Source organism: Electrona antarctica (assembly GCF_951216825.1).
Source record: "Electrona antarctica genome assembly, chromosome: 4".
NCBI classification, from domain to species: domain Eukaryota; kingdom Metazoa; phylum Chordata; class Actinopteri; order Myctophiformes; family Myctophidae; genus Electrona; species Electrona antarctica.
The window spans coordinates 37,445,081-37,463,003 of NC_136809.1; the positions used below are offsets into that span (position 1 = coordinate 37,445,081).

General features: G+C 41.7%; 2 protein-coding genes across 2 annotated transcripts in view; both read left to right on the forward strand.

Moving 5' to 3' along the window:
• Positions 1 to 6,568, forward strand: part of rhot1b (ras homolog family member T1) — a 17,415-nt gene extending 10,847 nt beyond the window's left edge. The window contains exons 18-20 of the mRNA XM_079499133.1: positions 266 to 468; positions 3,359 to 3,481; positions 4,732 to 6,568. Of these exons, the coding sequence (XP_079355259.1) occupies positions 266 to 468; positions 3,359 to 3,481; positions 4,732 to 4,849 (444 nt within the window). The 3' untranslated portion in view covers positions 4,850 to 6,568. The remainder of the gene's footprint in view (positions 1 to 265; positions 469 to 3,358; positions 3,482 to 4,731) is intronic.
• Positions 6,569 to 10,135: 3,567 nt separating this feature from the next.
• LOC306921297 (extracellular calcium-sensing receptor-like) lies at positions 10,136 to 16,794 on the forward strand (the record flags this gene model as incomplete). Its single annotated transcript, XM_079498406.1, has 9 exons — positions 10,136 to 10,142; positions 11,363 to 11,643; positions 12,875 to 12,961; positions 13,472 to 13,741; positions 14,025 to 14,231; positions 14,643 to 14,918; positions 15,053 to 15,280; positions 15,674 to 15,797; positions 15,896 to 16,794. The coding sequence occupies 9 exons, from the start codon at positions 10,136 to 10,138 to the stop codon at positions 16,792 to 16,794; spliced, it is 2,379 nt and encodes a 792-aa protein (XP_079354532.1).
• Between the last annotated feature and the right edge of the window lie 1,129 nt (positions 16,795 to 17,923).

Sequence of the window (17,923 nt, forward strand, 5' to 3'; positions counted from 1 at the left end):
ACACTCTGAGCCACTTAAAAGAAAATAGCAAAGAAAGTGGACCTACAGGTACAGGCTCACCTGTTCTGAGCTTGTAGATCAGCTTTTTTCACAATAAAGTAGGACATTCATTTACAAAGAAACAACAAAAAAAGGACAGCAACGTCATGAAAGTGACTAAATGTATGTATGCTCTGTGCCGACTGCCCTGCAACAGTTACATTCTCTCACAACATGTGCTGATACGTTAACGTTGATCCTCATGTGCCCTCTCTTCTCCCCTCAGCAATACTTCATGGACAGTAAGACACCATGTATGATGATAGCAGCGAAGTCAGACTTGCCAGAGGTCAAACAACTCTATGCCTGCAGTCCTCTGGAGTTCTGTAGGAAGCACAAGATGCCCCCTCCTCAGTCCTTCACCTGCAACACGGCCTCAGCGCCCTGCAAAGACATCTACACCAAGCTCACCACCATGGCCATGCATCCGTATGTGGAAAAAGCACGTCACAATCACAAAACACTTTACACCTAGGCCTGTCACAATTAATGCATAATCACCTAATCGCAATTATTTGAGATGGTCACAATTCATTTTATTATTATTATATATATTTTTTTTATTAGAGATGCTCCGATCAATCGGCGTCCGATCACGATCGGCCGATAATCGGATCGGATCGGAGTTCTCAAAATAAATTAAAATGTCCGATCGATTAATGTCCTGATTGTCCAACAAACTTTAAACTGAGCAGATTGGACCTCCCGTTCCAGAGATAATGGCCAAAGCGTCTTCAGTTTAATGTGGGCTAGTGGTGTTTTTTTCTCTCTAGAGAGGCTGCTGCACCACCACATACTAACCTGACTCCGCCAGATGGGGCAGCAGAGAGTACACTGGGTTCCCCCCTCCTGCTCCCATCTGGGAACTCTCAGGCAGACTTGATGCCCGGCCACAAAACGGCCTGGCCAATCAGCAGCAGCTAGAAGCTAGAAGCTGCTGCTAGAAGCTGCTAGAAGCTGCTGCTGATTCATCAAGTCTGCCTGAGAGTTCCCAGATGGGAGCAGGAGGGGGGAACCCAGTGTACTCTCTGCTGCCCCATCTGGCGGAGTCAGGTTACCACATACAGCAGCACCATGAAATATCTGGGGGACGCAGTGTTGACAAACGTGCCTCTGTTTAACGTCATCAAAGCCCCCCTTGCAATGCACTCCCTTCCCAGACCCCTTGTTAGGATGTTTACTGCAGTGGTGGAGTAATATCTAGTAACTGCCTTCCATTTACATTTCACAAAAGTTTTGCTCGTGTCGTACGTTCCAGTCCAAAAAAGCTGTGCAAAGCAAAGCCCCCGCTGTTAATTTTGCATCGCATTGTAAACAGCTGTGCCTCGTTATAGCCACACAAGTTTCTAACTTGCGGCCACAGTCGCGCTACTTTTCAGTTGTGTGGTAGGCCTACTTTTATATGGATTTAACTGTAACAGAAAGTTCTATCCACAGTCCCATCTCCCAGTCACGGAGCTGGGACTGACACACACAGAGAAGCGACGACGAGCAGCACGTTCATATCCAGCTAGAAGCCAGAAGTGTTGCCAGTATAACAATGCAGAAACAAGCAACCTAGGTCTATACAAAATAAGCCAAAAAGAAGCAACACTGGTCGTTTCTGGCCAGCACGCCATAAAATAATGCACATTGCTCTTTTCATACGTCATGTCTAGGATATAAGGTAAATAAAAAAGTAACATTAATCAATTTTATCAACATGCCCCTAGCCCCTTGCCATTTTCATAATGTGGCCCACATGTTCAGCTATTTGAGTATCCCTGGTTTACTGTGTCAGAAAAGGACACCAAACTCGCAGTTTGCAAGGTGTGTGATTTCACGACGCTGTGATCGGTATCGGCAATATCGGTATCGGAAGATACTGCTTCCAGTGATCAGCCCAAAAAAACTGATCGGAGCATCTCTATTTTTTATAGTGGAAATAGCAGATTTACAAGCTCTGAACACACTCTAGTTACAACATCCAAAAACGTTTAGGCATAAGGGGTATGGCGCGCCATCTTAACCCTTATCCCTAAGCGTTTATGGATTTTGTTTTTGACACAGCAATATAGTCTGACAGCGTGTTGCAGGTTCGAGTCCCGATCCCAACGACCTGTGCTGCACACGCTAGAACGCTGGTGGGATTCATAATCCCGCGTCTCTCCCTATCTCTCTCTCCCTGTTTCCTGTCTACCTTGTACTATCAATAATATGATCAAAGATCATCATCTTTTGATTTTGAGTATCTGCCGATAACTATTTTTCACGATTCTATAGTTATGTTTTTATAGAACACTGCCATATCACAATATCCAAAATCACAGACAATATCTAGTCTAATATCATGATATGGATATCATTTATTGATACTGGGATGTCCCGTTCACGTTTTCTTTTGCTCCCGATCCGATTCCGATCATTTGAAAATGATGTGATCGGCCCCGATCTCCGATCACGTGATCGGATCGGGACAACCCTAATCACAACTTCTAAAAATGTTCTATATCAAGAAGGTGGTCAGGTTCCAAACGGACCCTCCTCTGCCTGCCTCTAAGCTCAACTACACCACGTCGTCCTCTTTGGCAGAGGCTTTGCCGTCCCCTTGGCATCAGTGCCTGACATAAAGTCACACATTAATTCACTTTGGAAATACTGCTTTGCAGTCTGGTGGGGTAGTGTTCCTATACAGAACGTAGATGGACTCCTACTCTGCTGTAACGTTGAATCCCCCCTGAAGCCCTACAACACTCCTGCAGTTCACTGTCTTCACACATCACCTCTCTGACCCTCTGGCACACAGTTACTGTGCATAATGTACAGTTACAGTACGCAGTAAACTAGCCCAGTTGAGGTAATCTGAAATCCCCAGCCTAGTCAACTACACTACACACCTGGGAGAGGGCATGTACTACAGATAGATGCACGCACGCACGCACGCACGCACGCACGCACGCACGCATGCACGCACGCACGCACGCACGCACACACACACACACTTGTGCACACATTAATTGTTAGTCCATCTAACCGTGCTGAAATTATAAACATCAATAGTAAGAAATTATAGTAATTAATTAATCCGCAAGCACGGAGCAGCGCAGTCACTTCCGTGTTTCCTAATCGCAGCCAGTAGGCTCCCAGATACATTAGACAATGTAGTCATGATAATGATGATGGTAGCAGCGTGTCTTTCTGTTTCTGCTGTGCCTTCTTCTTTCTGTGTGTGTGTTTACATAATCCTGTTTAAACCTGTTTCTGTGTACATGTGATTGATGTGAAGTACGGTATGTAGTGTACTTACAGCTGTGTGTGTGTTCTTCACCTCTCTTCTCAGCCACGCCCGTTTGCGGTGCATGTGCACATGCAACAGGTGCACCTTCTGCCTGTGTCAGAACTTCCTCAACTCTGAGCTGCTGCAGACGGTCAGGGCCAAACTCTACGCTGTTGTGCTCAGCAGGTCCTCTCCTTTACGTCCTCTTATGACTATGGTGTTGTTGTTTGACCACCTTCTAGCTTGCTAACATACCATCTCAATCCTTCTCATCGTCATCATGTTAACCTTCTCTGCTCTAATTCTTTACTGATGGCTGTTGATTCCACCAAGATAAATGTTTTAATAGATTATTGTCCTTATTTAATTTTTGTGTAATATATAACACGTGTGTGTGTGTGTGTGTGTGTGTGTGTGTGTGTGTGTGTGTGTGTGTGTGTGTGTGTGTGTGTGTGTGTGTGTGTGTGTGTGTGTGTGTGTGTGTGTTTGCCACTCAGTTGGCGTTCCCGCATAACTTAATTCCGCATATGATGATGTCACGTGTATACCCTCTAGGTGACATCTATAGCATATCTCTGCTGTCTGGAAGAAACCACATAACTCCAAAAAGTACATTTTTCAGAAAATGAAAAAACATCCAGCTCAAGTGGAGTTAGGAGGTTTTTGTCAAAGCGCTTTTTAATACTTTTCATTCGTTTATTATTTTTTAAACAACACACAGACATAAATGGTGTTCAATAGCACTGATTTATGAGGCACCTCGCAAGGCTCAAGGCCTTTCTGGCAGTTTATAGAAGAGAGAAAAACGAGCACTCTCAGTACAAAAATGCAGATTACCGGGTGCACGGCTCACGAGGAATCACTGTAAGAGAGATAGCCAGCACTCCAAAGTCCATTCAACGTACATTAATGCATTGTGCAGCACGGACAAACAAGCAAAACATGGATGCATTTCGGCGCCAAGCCTTCCTCAGTGTGTATCTAAAGACAATACAACAATTGGGACACATTTATAGCGGGGACCTGGGTGTGACACTCAAAGTGGTCCGTCTAGAAAAGGGGCAGTTTGCCTGCCTTGTTTTCAGGACTTTGTAAAAGTCCTGCATGTAAAACCATACTTCGGTCGTCCTCAGACCTCAGTCCAGTCTAATACTAATCGCCTGGACCACTCTCACTCTGATAGAGGTCAACATGGTTACACACATTAGCCTAGCCTACAGACAGGGAAGTCCTGTTTATCTATATTTTCTTTTACAGTATTTAGACGTATTGCATGACAATGCTATTGCTGAGCCCTCTCTTATTTAGACCTTTTCTACTTCCATTTTCTCTCTCAACTATCATTGTCTTCACCATCTCCCCATGTCTATATTTGCCTCTTATTTCTTACATCAGTATTTATGTTGTGTTTCTCTGTTTCTCTCTCACTCTCTCAGACATGTAAGCCATGCAGATCTGAAGAGTTCTACCTTCTGGCTGAGAACAAGTGTTGGGGCCACAGTGTTTGCAATGTTGGGTTTTGCGATGTACAGAATACTGCTAAAACCACGGTGATCATTGGACACTGAACCAGCCTTCCTTTGGTAGACACAGTCTAGACAATATTTTGACCACATTTAGCCAAGAAATTAGGCTACACACATCTACGTAGAAGATGACATTTGGCACATGCTGAAATCCTGTATTTTTTTCCTCCAGACTTTGATTTCAAACACTGCAAGCCGAAACTGAGGAATCTCATACAAGCCTGCCCTAAGCTGCTTCATTCTTTGCAATATAATTACCGGTATATACTATTGTCCCCTAAGGCCTAAGGAATGAGGATAAAGATGAAAAGTTAAATTTTGTACAAAGGTTGTTAAACTGCATTCTCTGACGGTGTCTGAATTGTGTGGGAAAAGTATAGATTATCTATTTATATTAAAACTGAGAATATAACTGCTGACTTAGTCTTAGTTGTTAGCACAGCATCTATACTTTTTCTTTTTTCTCAATGCTGATTGAGATGGAGAAGTTACTATTAACCATCAAAGAGAAGGGTTGTGACTTGTGATGTATGCAATAATAGTGTAAAGACTGAACAAAATGTAAATATTGTATATAGAATACAAGGTTGTACTTTGGTTGTCCATGCACAATACAAAAATAATAACTATACGTTATAGTTTGGCAGGTCTCAGAACATTACATTTTTTTGTTATGAGGTGCCCTGAAAGAACTACAATTCGCTAAATGATCTAAATGATATGTTGCTAACATTGATAGATTAACACTGACTGCACTGGCATTCACACTCGCAGTCAAAAGTTTGATTCTACAATTTGTATGTTTGTACATCTGAACAGGCTCCTACTTAGTTACTGGACATTCATGTGTGTGGAATGACTTCAGTGCATATTACTGTAGTGCCACATTGACAGTAGTTGCTGTCTTCCCACATTGATCCTTTTCCTTTATATTAGGCTCTGGTATGTGTGTTTTGCGCGTCTGTAATCTCTTATCAATTGCGTGACATGGCGCACAGTTCTCTTATATTGCAAGATATATAAGCATGCTTCAGACTTACTGTTTTTTAAAATTATTATTGTAACAGATGACTGAGTCAACTACACTACAGTATGCCACATGTAATGATAGCTTCCAGTAACCCAAAGCACTTAAAATATCTTCACAGAAACATCTTGAGTGTTCATGTAACTGTGAGAGTGTAAAACATGGACCCTGAAATACCAAGTGTAAAAATCTTCAATTTTGCTAACTTTTTTACACTTTTGAGTTAAATTAACACTTAGGATTTTGTCATCATTAGGAGTGAAGTCATAGTGACATCTGTATGTTTGCCACATGAGTGGCCATCCTGGATCACCATTTCTATGTCCATTTCCATGTTTACAATTCAATTCCAGTTTCCACTTTCAACCTATAGTGTTCCTATTTTTTATTTTGAAACATTTTGAAAATAGTGAGAATAGTCACGTCGCATTGTAAGCTTGGAAATCTGCGTTAATTTGTTGGCATTTTAAGCCTTTATATGATGGCAATAGTGCAAAGAGAGACAGTAAATGTGGAGAGAGTGACATTCAGCAAATCGTCCGAATTGAATCAGGTATTAGCTGATCAGGGCGTTGAGGTCATCTGGTCTGTGGCATAACCATCTGGCATTAATTTACGCCAGTGGTTCTCAACCTGTGTTCCGGGGTCTGAGGATATTGCAATTGGGCCCCAAATAATTGACAAAACACCAACATTTTTATGATAATGTATCATCATTTATATGGTTTGTTTAGTTCTGTTTACTTACCCTTGCCTTTCCAAAAAGTTTATAATAAATGAACTATCTATTGTAGTCTGTGTGATGGTCTGAAGTTCATTGTTGGCACTGGAGAACTATGTTTTTTTACAATCTAGTCAGTCTGATCCGATCAGAATGAATTGTGGTAGCAGCCAGGTTTAAAAAATTCTAAAAAAGTCTAACTGACAAATTGATTCTTTCATCAACCCTACTAAATGTATCCTTGTAGAACTAGTTTAACAGCTGCCCAGTAGCTGCTGAGTCCTGCACTTAGACTTCAGTCACAGTTTTATGGAAACTGTTCTGTCAAGGAATAATGATTAGGATGCAAGTTGGAAATCCATGCCCCACCCAGTTATTATGTCTGTCCCTTTTTTGCCCAAATATGGAGTTCTTTGTCAGGCATGCCCAAATATGGAGTCTGCAGATGTCAAAACATTGTGATGTCAGAACAGGCCAGCTCCATATATGGAGATATAGGGCCCTGGGCAGGGGCCCTGTCCAGTGCCAGGACAGAGGCCTTTTGTGGCGGTTCTGGACAACTGTGGGTCTGACCGACTCGAGGCCGGGCACTGCACTCCCTTTGGTGGTGTGGAACGTGTGTGTCGAATTGGATTACAGACATACATACACACGTACAGAGACTTGGTGCATTTATAGATAGAAGATACAATTTAGGCATTTAGCAGACGCTCTTAATCCAGAGCGACTTAGTAAGCGGAACAAAAAACATGGTAATACATCAAATACATCATCAAATCAAATCAAACTTTATTTATATAGCACATTTCCAAAGGCCGACCAAAGTGCTCACAGATCATGAATCATACGTATAGCTAAGAAGTAAGAACTTAACCGTGGAATATCTATATAATGAAACTATGCGTATACACTGTGCTATATCTATGTCTACATAAAATGCTATTTAAATTACATAAGTTGAGCCTCTAGCCGAGGCTAGCTGGGCATGTGCTACAGCAAGTGCTACGGGCTAAGATGGGTAGGTGAAGAGGTGGGTTTTCAGACTACGTGGAAGATTGGGAGTGAGTCTGCAGTTCTGATTGCAATGGGAAGTACATTCCATAGTAGATTGTAGATACTGTAGATGCCAGTGATCTGCATTTTTTGAGGGAAGGGGTCAGGGCATTCCACACTTGGCCGGGTGGCAGTGCTGTAGAAGGAGAATTTACCCATGTTTGTTTTATAGGCGGGTGGTACCAGATCGTTGTTATCGCTCCCTCTAGTATTGTGGCTGTGAGTGTCGCTCACCTTTTTGAGATAATTAGTCAGATACATTACAGCAGGGAAGCCAGCGGTAGCCAGCGGTTCGATTCCCAGGACTGCATGGCAGAAATTAAGAAACCTGGGTGGGGAATGAATAGAACTGACACTATTCAGTGTCAGTTCTATTCTGACACTGAAAGTGAATGACCAACACTCACCCCTCTCCCTCAACACTGTTGAAAGGCCTTTGAGCAAGGTCCTAGGTTTTAATTATTGTGTGTCTGTGTGACTGTGCATTGCTGAAAAAGAGCATTCGTGCTTCTCCTCAATAAATAAATGGTAAAAAAACCCAACAACTGTATGCTGTAGTTTATTTAGATCTCTACATTTGGAGTATATTTTGTGAACCATACAGATGTAGGTTCCTGTCTCTGTTATGACACTGTTCTAGCTGCAGAATCACTCCCGTGCTAATTCATGAAAATTAATGATCTCCGGTGACATGAGAATTAATTATTTTCTAACATCACACCTGTGTCATAGCCCCTGGCACCGATGTCATCACTGGAAAAAACATACAGTACCTGTCTTTGCTTGCCCAGCTCACATTGGATTCAATTGCCAGATGACTAATACCTGTACACCTGGGGACTTCTAAATGCAAGCTAGACTAGTTCACAGAAATGATCAAAGTAAAATATATAAATTAATTAAATACGCATAAGAAATCCCAAGGGAGAGGGACAAGGCAGTGGGACCAAGTATACCCATATATGGAGATATGGACGCCCAGAACTGCTGATCTGACCATGGGCAGACAAGTATACTGTATGGACCAGTATATACTGTATGGACATATACTGATGACATCAGAGATCTCCATAATATGGAGGTAGCTAGACAGACAGCTCCATATAGCCTATTGGCATAAAAGGGACACAGATAGATATGACATCACAATAGACCAGTTGTTCCCAAACTTTTCAGGTCGAGGCCCAAAAGACATACTTTTGCCCGGGACCCAAACTAGTGAAAATAGCCGATCTACAAGTACACAATGCGTCGATTCGCACTGTGTTGCGAGCTTGTAGTTCGGCTATTTTAACTTTATTATTTTTTATTCATGGAATTTAATGTGTTTAAATTGTTTGTTTTAAAATTATTTAAAAAATATATTTAAAAAAATCTTTTGAAATAAATATATATTTTTGAGGGGCGCTAGCCCCTCCTATATCCCGCTTTTGGTGTATGTATGTGTGTGTGTGTGCACAAACTTAAATTCCCATTGACAATGAATGGACAATTTTACGTCATAGCCCTATATCTTGCGCCACCCCTTACCCCTTATCCCTGAACTTATTTGCCATTTTTTACTATTTTAAAACATTTAAAAATAGTACAAATAGCCGATCTACAAGCTAACAACATGTCGATGTTGTTAACCATAACTATAACCATAATAACCATAACTTTTCAACCGATTTTCAAACGGTTTGGTTTGTTATAAACGTCAGAGACGTCCGCATACTTATATGCTTTTATATGACGTTCATATGAAAAACAAAATTAAGCAAGGATCTGAAAGTGAGGAAGGCACTTGCATGGAGGGCCCTGAACGGCACGACAAGTGTATGGAATTCCAACGTTATAGAGTCTGTTCTTCTATATGGCAGTGAATGCTGGACCCTGAAACCAACCCTGCAGAAGTCTCTAGACGGGTGCTACATCAGAATGCTGCATGCAGTACTTAACATCAGCAGGAGTACCAAGGGTGAGCCAGAAAGTAGCAGCCAGGAAGAATGAAACTATCAGGACACTGCCAAAGACAACAAGAACTGCCAGCCAGCAAATTGGTGTTGTGGGAACCAACACATGGGCATCGATCAAGATGTCGTCCCACATTAACATATGTGGATGTACTCAAGAAAGACGCAGGAGAACAAAGTACCAACAAACTGGCCAGATGTATGGAGAACCGGGATGACTGGAAGCGAAGATGGAGTGCTCGTCTGAGGAAGACCTAGAGACAAGGGGTGGTGCAAGATATAGCAGATAGTGTCTATTTTACTTACTTTATTTTATTTTGAATTCCCATATACTTTTTTATATCATGTCAAATACGAGTGTTCCAAAAATAAAATGATTACGGCAAGTACTGCTACTATAATGTCTATTACAACTGCTGTTCTAAATCCTTTAGACCCGTTATTGACCTTAGGCTTCACCTTCAACTTTTGCTAGGTTTCTATAGGTTGGATGTGACTTTGCTGTTGCACGTATTCAGTCATAAGTGTGAACTCCCAGTAGGGGAGTTCTGGGCCTCCATGGCTGGTAGGTCAAGTCTCAGAGTCGTCTGAATCAGAGTCCGTAATCGCTAGAATCGGTATTGGCATGCAGGTTTCAAAATCAAATGATCGGAGTTGGATTGGGAGCAAAAAAACGTGATCGGGACATCCCTAATTACCTACCGTGCTTTAAGTATTGCAAATGAAGCACGGGTGAGGTAGTGCATGTTGTTGAGACTTTATTACAGGACATACACAACGTTATTTTGATATGACGTGATTGTTAATGTATGTTACGCCATGCCCCTACTTCTGCCTCTGCCCAGATTAGTATTGACACAGGGGGATGGCACAGCACCGTGTATAAAACGTAACAACTGGACAAACAAGTTGGGGAGAGGGGGGGTTAGACAGAGGAGGACAGTCAGTCATGAGGGCTTCTCTAGACATACACCTGCTTGCATATATGTACTTGATATTCTCTTCCTTCTCTCCTTCGTCTTCCTCACCTTCCTCTTCTTGTGAGTTACAGGCAAAGCTTAATCTCAATAGAATCTACAAGGCCGGGGACTTTATTCTGGGTGGCTTGTTTACAATCCACTTCTCCTCTGTATTCCCGGAGCTGTCTTTCACCTCCAAGCCACCTGACCCCACTTGCAATACGTGAGTATCACATAATGCAATAGCAAGCAAGAAAAATGGGAACTTCTTCCTGATAGATACTGTAGTAGCGATTAGTTAATGCTTATTTCTACAATGAAAAGAGAGAATAAAATCTGCACTCTCAGTCATAGTAAGAGTCTTGTTCTTGTTTAATAATGTTGAGGATCCGCAGCAGCAGTCAAACCAGACAAACGTGTTTCGGAGCGCAGGCCTTCGTCAGTGTCAGCATTTCAGGATGTCATAAATTCTGACACTGATGAAGGCCTTCGCGCCGAAACGTGTTTGTTTCTCTTTCTATAATATGTTCTCTTTGAATCTCCACCCACCACACACGCCTGAACCTTTAAAAGACTGTCTGAGTCCAGCGAGCCTTTTCCCTTGAAGTGAACTATTTCTACAATGATACATTATTATAGGTTACAGTTGCATTGTGTGTGTGTGTGTGTGTGTGTGTGTGTGTGTGTGTGTGTGTGTGTGTGTGTGTGTGTGTGTGTGTGTGTGTGTGTGTGTGTGTGTGTGTGTGTGTGTGTGTGTGTGTGTGTGTGTGTGTGTGTGTGTGTGTGTGTGTGTGTGTGTGTGTGTGTGTTAGTTTTAACATTGAAGGGTTCAGATGGGCCCAGACCATGGCTTTTGCCATTAATGAGATCAACAGAAACCCCAGCATACTTCCCAATGTGACTCTGGGATACAATCTCCATGATAACTGCTATTCTCTTGGAGTGGCATTCCGTGCAGCGTTGTCAATGGTCAGTGGGAGAGAGGAGCAGTTCACACTGGACGAAAGCTGTGTCGGGTCCCCTCCAGTGCTCGGAATTGTGGGTGATGATTCTTCAACAAATTCTATCGCCATCTCTAGTATATTAGGTTTGTACAGAGTGCCCATGGTAAGTGAACATGAACATCACTTTGATCATCATCAATTTGATATTACATTTAATTTAGAGATGCCCCGATACTGTATTGGTATCGGAAAAGTATCGGTATCGGCCCTTATCATATCGGTATCGGCAAATATGCCAGTCTAACCACCGATCCGACACAGGGGTAAGTGCTTGACACTATGGCAGGTAAATAAAATGTTGGGGCATGTGGAGTTTGCTTTCGAGTTGCCCAAACTGCAAGTGCACATATGAGTGAGGAGTCTGCTATAAACACAACACGAGATATATAGATAGATAGCTATAAACACAACACAAGATCACAACACTGGTATCGGTATTTGGTATTGGCAGAAATTGTGGTCCCTAATTTAATTAATAATGTATTTAGCTATTTACAAAAGTACTGCTTAACTCTCAAATGGTGTGACCTGCATGCGTGCAAAGAAAATAAATCCAAGGCACTCCGTCTTTGATGAAAAAATATGACATATTTATTTTGATCAAGGCCTTAGCCAGGCAGATAAGAAAACCTTTTTGGTCATAATATATGTTTTTACCTGTGTCACCAAAGAGCACCTGTTTCCATTGATCCCTGCAGCACTTTTTTTTCTCTTTTTAAAATTATAAACAAACTTTGTATAGTGTATTGTGTTATGTTTTGTTTATAGTATAATTGTTATATTATGTAACAATGTAATCTTTTTACATCTTTCTCCTTTCTTTTCCTTTCGCCTTTCAACATATTATTTCTTCTGTGCACAATAAGCAAACATACAATCACAGTCACACATCTCACTGCCACACAGAAGTGACAGTGTCGCTGTCCATGGTGCTTATGGATAGTGTTTGTTTCATCCACCTTAGACGTGTTATGAGCTACTTTCTGTCATGAAATTCCTTGCAAGTGTTGGAGTTTGGAAGTGATGAGTGATCAGTATGAGCAGAGTGACAGGGATTGTGTTTGAGCAGGCCTTATGACCTGGAGTGGGATTTCTCCCTGTTTAGCTCTATCACATGCTCTGCTTGCAGGGGAAAGTAGTAGTAGTAGTAGTAGTAGTAGTAGTAGTAGTAGTAGTAGTAGTAGTAGTAGTAGTAGTAGTAGTAGTAGTAGCAGTAGTAGTAGCAGTAGCAGTAGCAGTAGCAGTAGCAGTAGCAGCAGCAGCAGCAGCAGCAGCAGCAGCAGCAGCAGCAGCAGCAGCAGCAGCAGCAGCAGCATGTTTTGTGCTTTTTGCAGGTTAGTCACTATGCCACCTGCTCCTGTCTGAGTGACCGGAATAAGTTTCCATCCTTCTTTAGAACAGTTCCAAGTGGGGCTTTCCAGGTGAACTTCTTGCAATACACTGTTGGTATGAAGTAGTACATTTTACACACACTTGACAAAAATGTTCCTCTAGTGAGTATAGAGCGTCACAGTCCCGCCTCCTACCCTGGACCAGGAAATGAAACCCAATGCATTTTTCCCATAGACATTTCTTAAAGTATTTATTTAAAGACGGTTATGCCGCGGACAAAGCCAACTCGAGTCGTGACAACTCATGACAACACAAACAATATTTTGGACCAAACAAATAATTACAAAGAAGAAAAACAACAAAAAAAGTGTTGTAACCTGCCGTTTTTTTCTTCTTTCTAATTATTTGTTTGGTCCAAAATATTGTTTGTGTTGTCATGAGTTGTCACGACTCGAGTTGGCTTTGTCCGCGGCGTAACCGTCTTTAAATAAATACTTTAAGAAATGTCTATGAGGAAAATGCATTGGGTTTCATTTCCTGGTCCAGGGTAGGAGGCGGGACTGCGACGCTCTATAGTCAGTACCACCTCTCATCATCAGGTGCGAGCTATGCTCCAGATTATGAGGTGGTTCAGATGGACGTGGGCAGGAATGCTGTTCACTGATGATGCCTATGGCCTCGATGCAGCCAGGTCCTTCCAGTCTGTGCTGGCCCAGTCTGGTCTGGGTTGTCTGGCTTACGTGGAGGTTCTGCCCTGGGACAATGACCCAGCTGAACTGCAGAGGATTGTCACTTTGATGAAGACCTCTACAGCTCGTGTGGTCATTGCATTTGTCTATGGGATCCATATGTTTAATCTGCTGGAAGAGGTTGGGGTTATGATTTATGTTAATTTAGGGATTCATAATTATAAGGAATCTGAAATGAGTTACATTGAAGTTCCATCCACGTACACTGCACTAGTTATGGCTCTGATATTTGATGGCTGATAGATCCAAACAATGATCCAAATGAGATAGCACATCTGCTTGTCCTTATTGCAAGAAAGGATGCACAATTCACATAGGCTGAGAGAGAGTGTGATTAATTTTATTTTTGTTTCCACAAAAATGTACAGAGGAAATGGGCAAATTATATGTTTTAATTGCTTAGGTGGTAAAGCAGAACGTCACAGGTCTGCAGTGGATATCCGATAATGGCTGGACAACAGATAACAATTTCCAGACTCCTCACTTCATGCCGTACCTGGCAGGCACCCTGGGTGTTGCCGTCCGTCGTGGAGAGATAGCAGGTCTCAAGGACTTCTTGTTAAAAATACATCCTGACAATGACACTGACAACAGACATGAAAATACCATAGTGAGTCTTTGGTTTAATTTAGTGTTTACAATTTAGGCATGCAGGCAGAGCAACTTACAAGTGTCAGATCCAAATAAGCAGAGTACATTTTTACTTTGTAACAAAACAAATAAATACAGCCCAGAGACAACAGTGCCTCAAAGAAATTAGCTTACCTGGTAAACAATGAGTTAATGAATTCTTAAAGATGGAGTGCCTTTTTCTGTTTTGTATGTGTCTATCTATGGAGTTAACATGTGGTTAGAATATTCAAGTAATATGTCTTCCCTGTGTATTTTTGGTTTCTTCCTGAAAGCTGAAAGCCTTTGAGTCAAAAGGCCCAATCGAAAATACATCATTTTTGTGACATACAGTACATAACCCTAACTGGCGTAACCGCTCCCCTAACCTCTCTTCATTGTGTTTCTTCAGGTGAGGCAGTTTTGGGAGAACACATTTGGGTGTAAATTTGCACCCCTTCCGTCAGGGTGGGTGGGTGCTGGTGGAGGGGTGTGTACTGGACAAGAGGACCTAGGCACAGCAGAAACTACCCTGTTGGATGTGTCTGAGCTCAGGATAGAGTATAATGTGTACAAGGCTGTGTATGCTGTGGCCCATGCCCTCCATGACATGTTGCAGTGTGTGCCAGGAAGAGGGCCTTTCACTGGGCACAGATGTGCCAGTTTGCAGACAATACAGCCATGGCAGGTGTGACATCAATTCACAGTTTTATTGTTAAAGGGGGTGTTACAAAGTGGGAGTGTATGAGCACAAAGTCAGTCAAACGTTTCTCAGTGTTCATAATTTAGCTCATCATCATTTCTACATCTGTATATGTGTAGCTTATATATTACCTGGAAAAGATCAACTTCACCACATCAATTGGTGATCATGTATCATTTGATGAGAATGGTGATCCTATACCAATATATGATGTTATGAACTGGGGGTGGCTCCCTGACGGAAGCACAGAGGTTCACAATGTGGGTGTGGTCAAGAAGTCTGCCTCCGGAGATGACAAACTCATCCTTGATGAGGACAGAATCTTCTGGAACGTTGCATTCACAAAGGTCACTTTGGCTTCATTAAATATCTTATATCGAGCCAATTATGTGCATGGAATTTAGTTTAGACAACTCAGGCTCATAAACCCATGTGGACATAAAGTGTTGGATGCCAGAAGACATCGTACAACTGAATGAAATTAAGTTAAATTTGTCCTACATGTCTGAGTTGTGTTGTTTTTATTACGGTAATTGCTGATTGGTTATTTGTGTTTGTATTGCTGAGTGTCTATTTGTGCCTCTGAATTGTATGCCATTGTTTATATCTATGGAATTTGTGCTTTTTAGATACCTCATGGTGACCTCGTCTGTACAGCACTTTGGCCAATTAGAGTTGTTTCTAAATATGCTTTATTAATTAATTTGTCTGAAAGTGATCATTGTTACTTAATTTTGTAGGCACCTCGGTCAGTGTGCAGTGAGAGCTGTTCCCCTGGAACCCGAGTGGCCAGACGGAAAGGGGAGCCTGTCTGCTGCTTTGACTGCATTTCTTGTTCTGAGGGAGAGATCAGCAATGAGACTGGTTGGTTTACAGAACTACATTCAGAGCACTCTATGTACAGTGGGTTATCTTTAAAACAATGTTGTTGTCCGTCCCTTAAATATTGCCCTCTTCGTTAGACTCTACAGAGTGCACCACCTGTCCAGAGGACTTCTGGTCCAGTCCCCAGCGTGACCACTGTGTCCCAAAGAGCATGGAGTTCCTCTCCTACCATGAGGCTCTGGGTATCTCCTTGACAACCATCTCATTGCTAGGCACCTTTACCTGTGCCATTGTCATGGGAATCTTCATCTATCATCGAAGCACACCCATGGTGCGCGCCAACAACTCAGAACTCAGCTTCCTTCTCTTGTTGTCACTCAAACTATGTTTCTTGTGTTCACTTTTGTTCATTGGCCGTCCCAAGCTCTGGACTTGTCAGCTGAGGCATGCAGCATTTGGGATCAGCTTTGTGCTGTGTGTCTCATGTATCCTGGTAAAGACTATGGTGGTGTTGGCCGTGTTCAAGGCCTCCAAGCCTGGGGGTGCAGACATCATGAAGTGGTTTGGTGCTATGCAGCAGAGAGGAACAGTTCTGGTTCTTACTTTTATCCAGGCAATAATCTGCACAGCCTGGCTTGTGTCTGCCTCACCAACTCCTCATAAAAACACACAATACCACAGTGATAAGATAGTCTATGAGTGTGCAGTGGGGTCAACTGTTGGTTTTGCAGTATTATTAGGTTATATTGGTTTACTGGCACTCCTCAGCTTCCTCCTAGCATTCATGGCAAGGAATCTTCCAGACAACTTCAATGAAGCCAAGTTCATCACTTTCAGCATGTTGATCTTTTGTGCCGTGTGGATAGCCTTTGTCCCAGCATACATCAGCTCTCCTGGCAAATATGCAGATGTAGTGGAGGTATTTGCTATTTTAGCATCTAGTTTTGGCCTGTTGGTGCCACTGTTTGGCCCAAAGTGTTATAACATCCTGCTGAGACCTGAGAGAAACACTAAGAAGTCCATCATGGGTCGATGACCCACCAACAAGACATAGCGGAAATATAGCAAAATATAGAAAACTTTACTTTTTAATCAACACAGGAAAAACTTGCACCAGGATTTGAGAAAGAGAAAGAAACGTGTGCTCTTCAGTCTGTAAATGTTGTGTACTCTGGTTTTTGTTAGCACCCCTTACCGATTTTTATTTGCTTGATTCAGTATTTAGATATGCACACCCCGTTTGTAACTTTACACTCCATTAAAAACAATGCTGGAAAAAAAAATGCTTGACAAAATAAATAAAAGTTTATGTAGTTGTATGTGTATGGATGTATAAGTCCTAATCAAGGCCATTTTTTGCACTGATCTGAAATATGATTAACCTTCAGGAAGAGAAAATATGCATAAATGCATTGAATACGTCAAAGCTGATTTATGAACGGCATTCATGCCTGATGTCCCTGATGTCCTGATGTTAGAATTACGGTATGTATTTTTGTACTTGTGTATATAATATATTGTCAAATGGAAATGTATTACGTATATTTTGTATGTGTACAATATTGAGAACTGAGTTAATTAACATGTCTATTAGTCCTTGTGATCCGCAATCACCGATCCACATAATGCAGGAGGCAGAAGAAGGCGACGTGTTAATGAAAACCCTGTCTTAACCAATAGCCTAAAGGGGAATCCCCCCCTTGGCTGGGGGACATATTATAGGCTTTTGGTCATCAGGCAGAGGCTCTGAGCTACTGCTGCTACACATACAAATTACAAATAGAACACATCACTTATTGCGTGGAGATATGGGGAAACGCATATAAAACAAATACTAACGCTATTTTTCCTATATACAGGTTTAATGTTTGTTTTTAGTTAAACAAACATTAAAAACGCCATTGACAATGAACAGAGTTTAATGTTTGTTTAGTCGCTAACACAAACATTAAATGCCATTAACAATAAAGAGAGTTTAATGTTTGTTTTGTCTGTTTGTTTTACATCACCATTATGTCACCTAATCATAGCAACATGAGTTAGACTTTAATATATTAGCGCTCACTTCATACAGGTGTGATTTTTATATTACAGAAGAGAGAATAATAGATAGAAAGAATAATAAATAGATCAGATTATCATGAACCAACCAATAAACTCTTTAT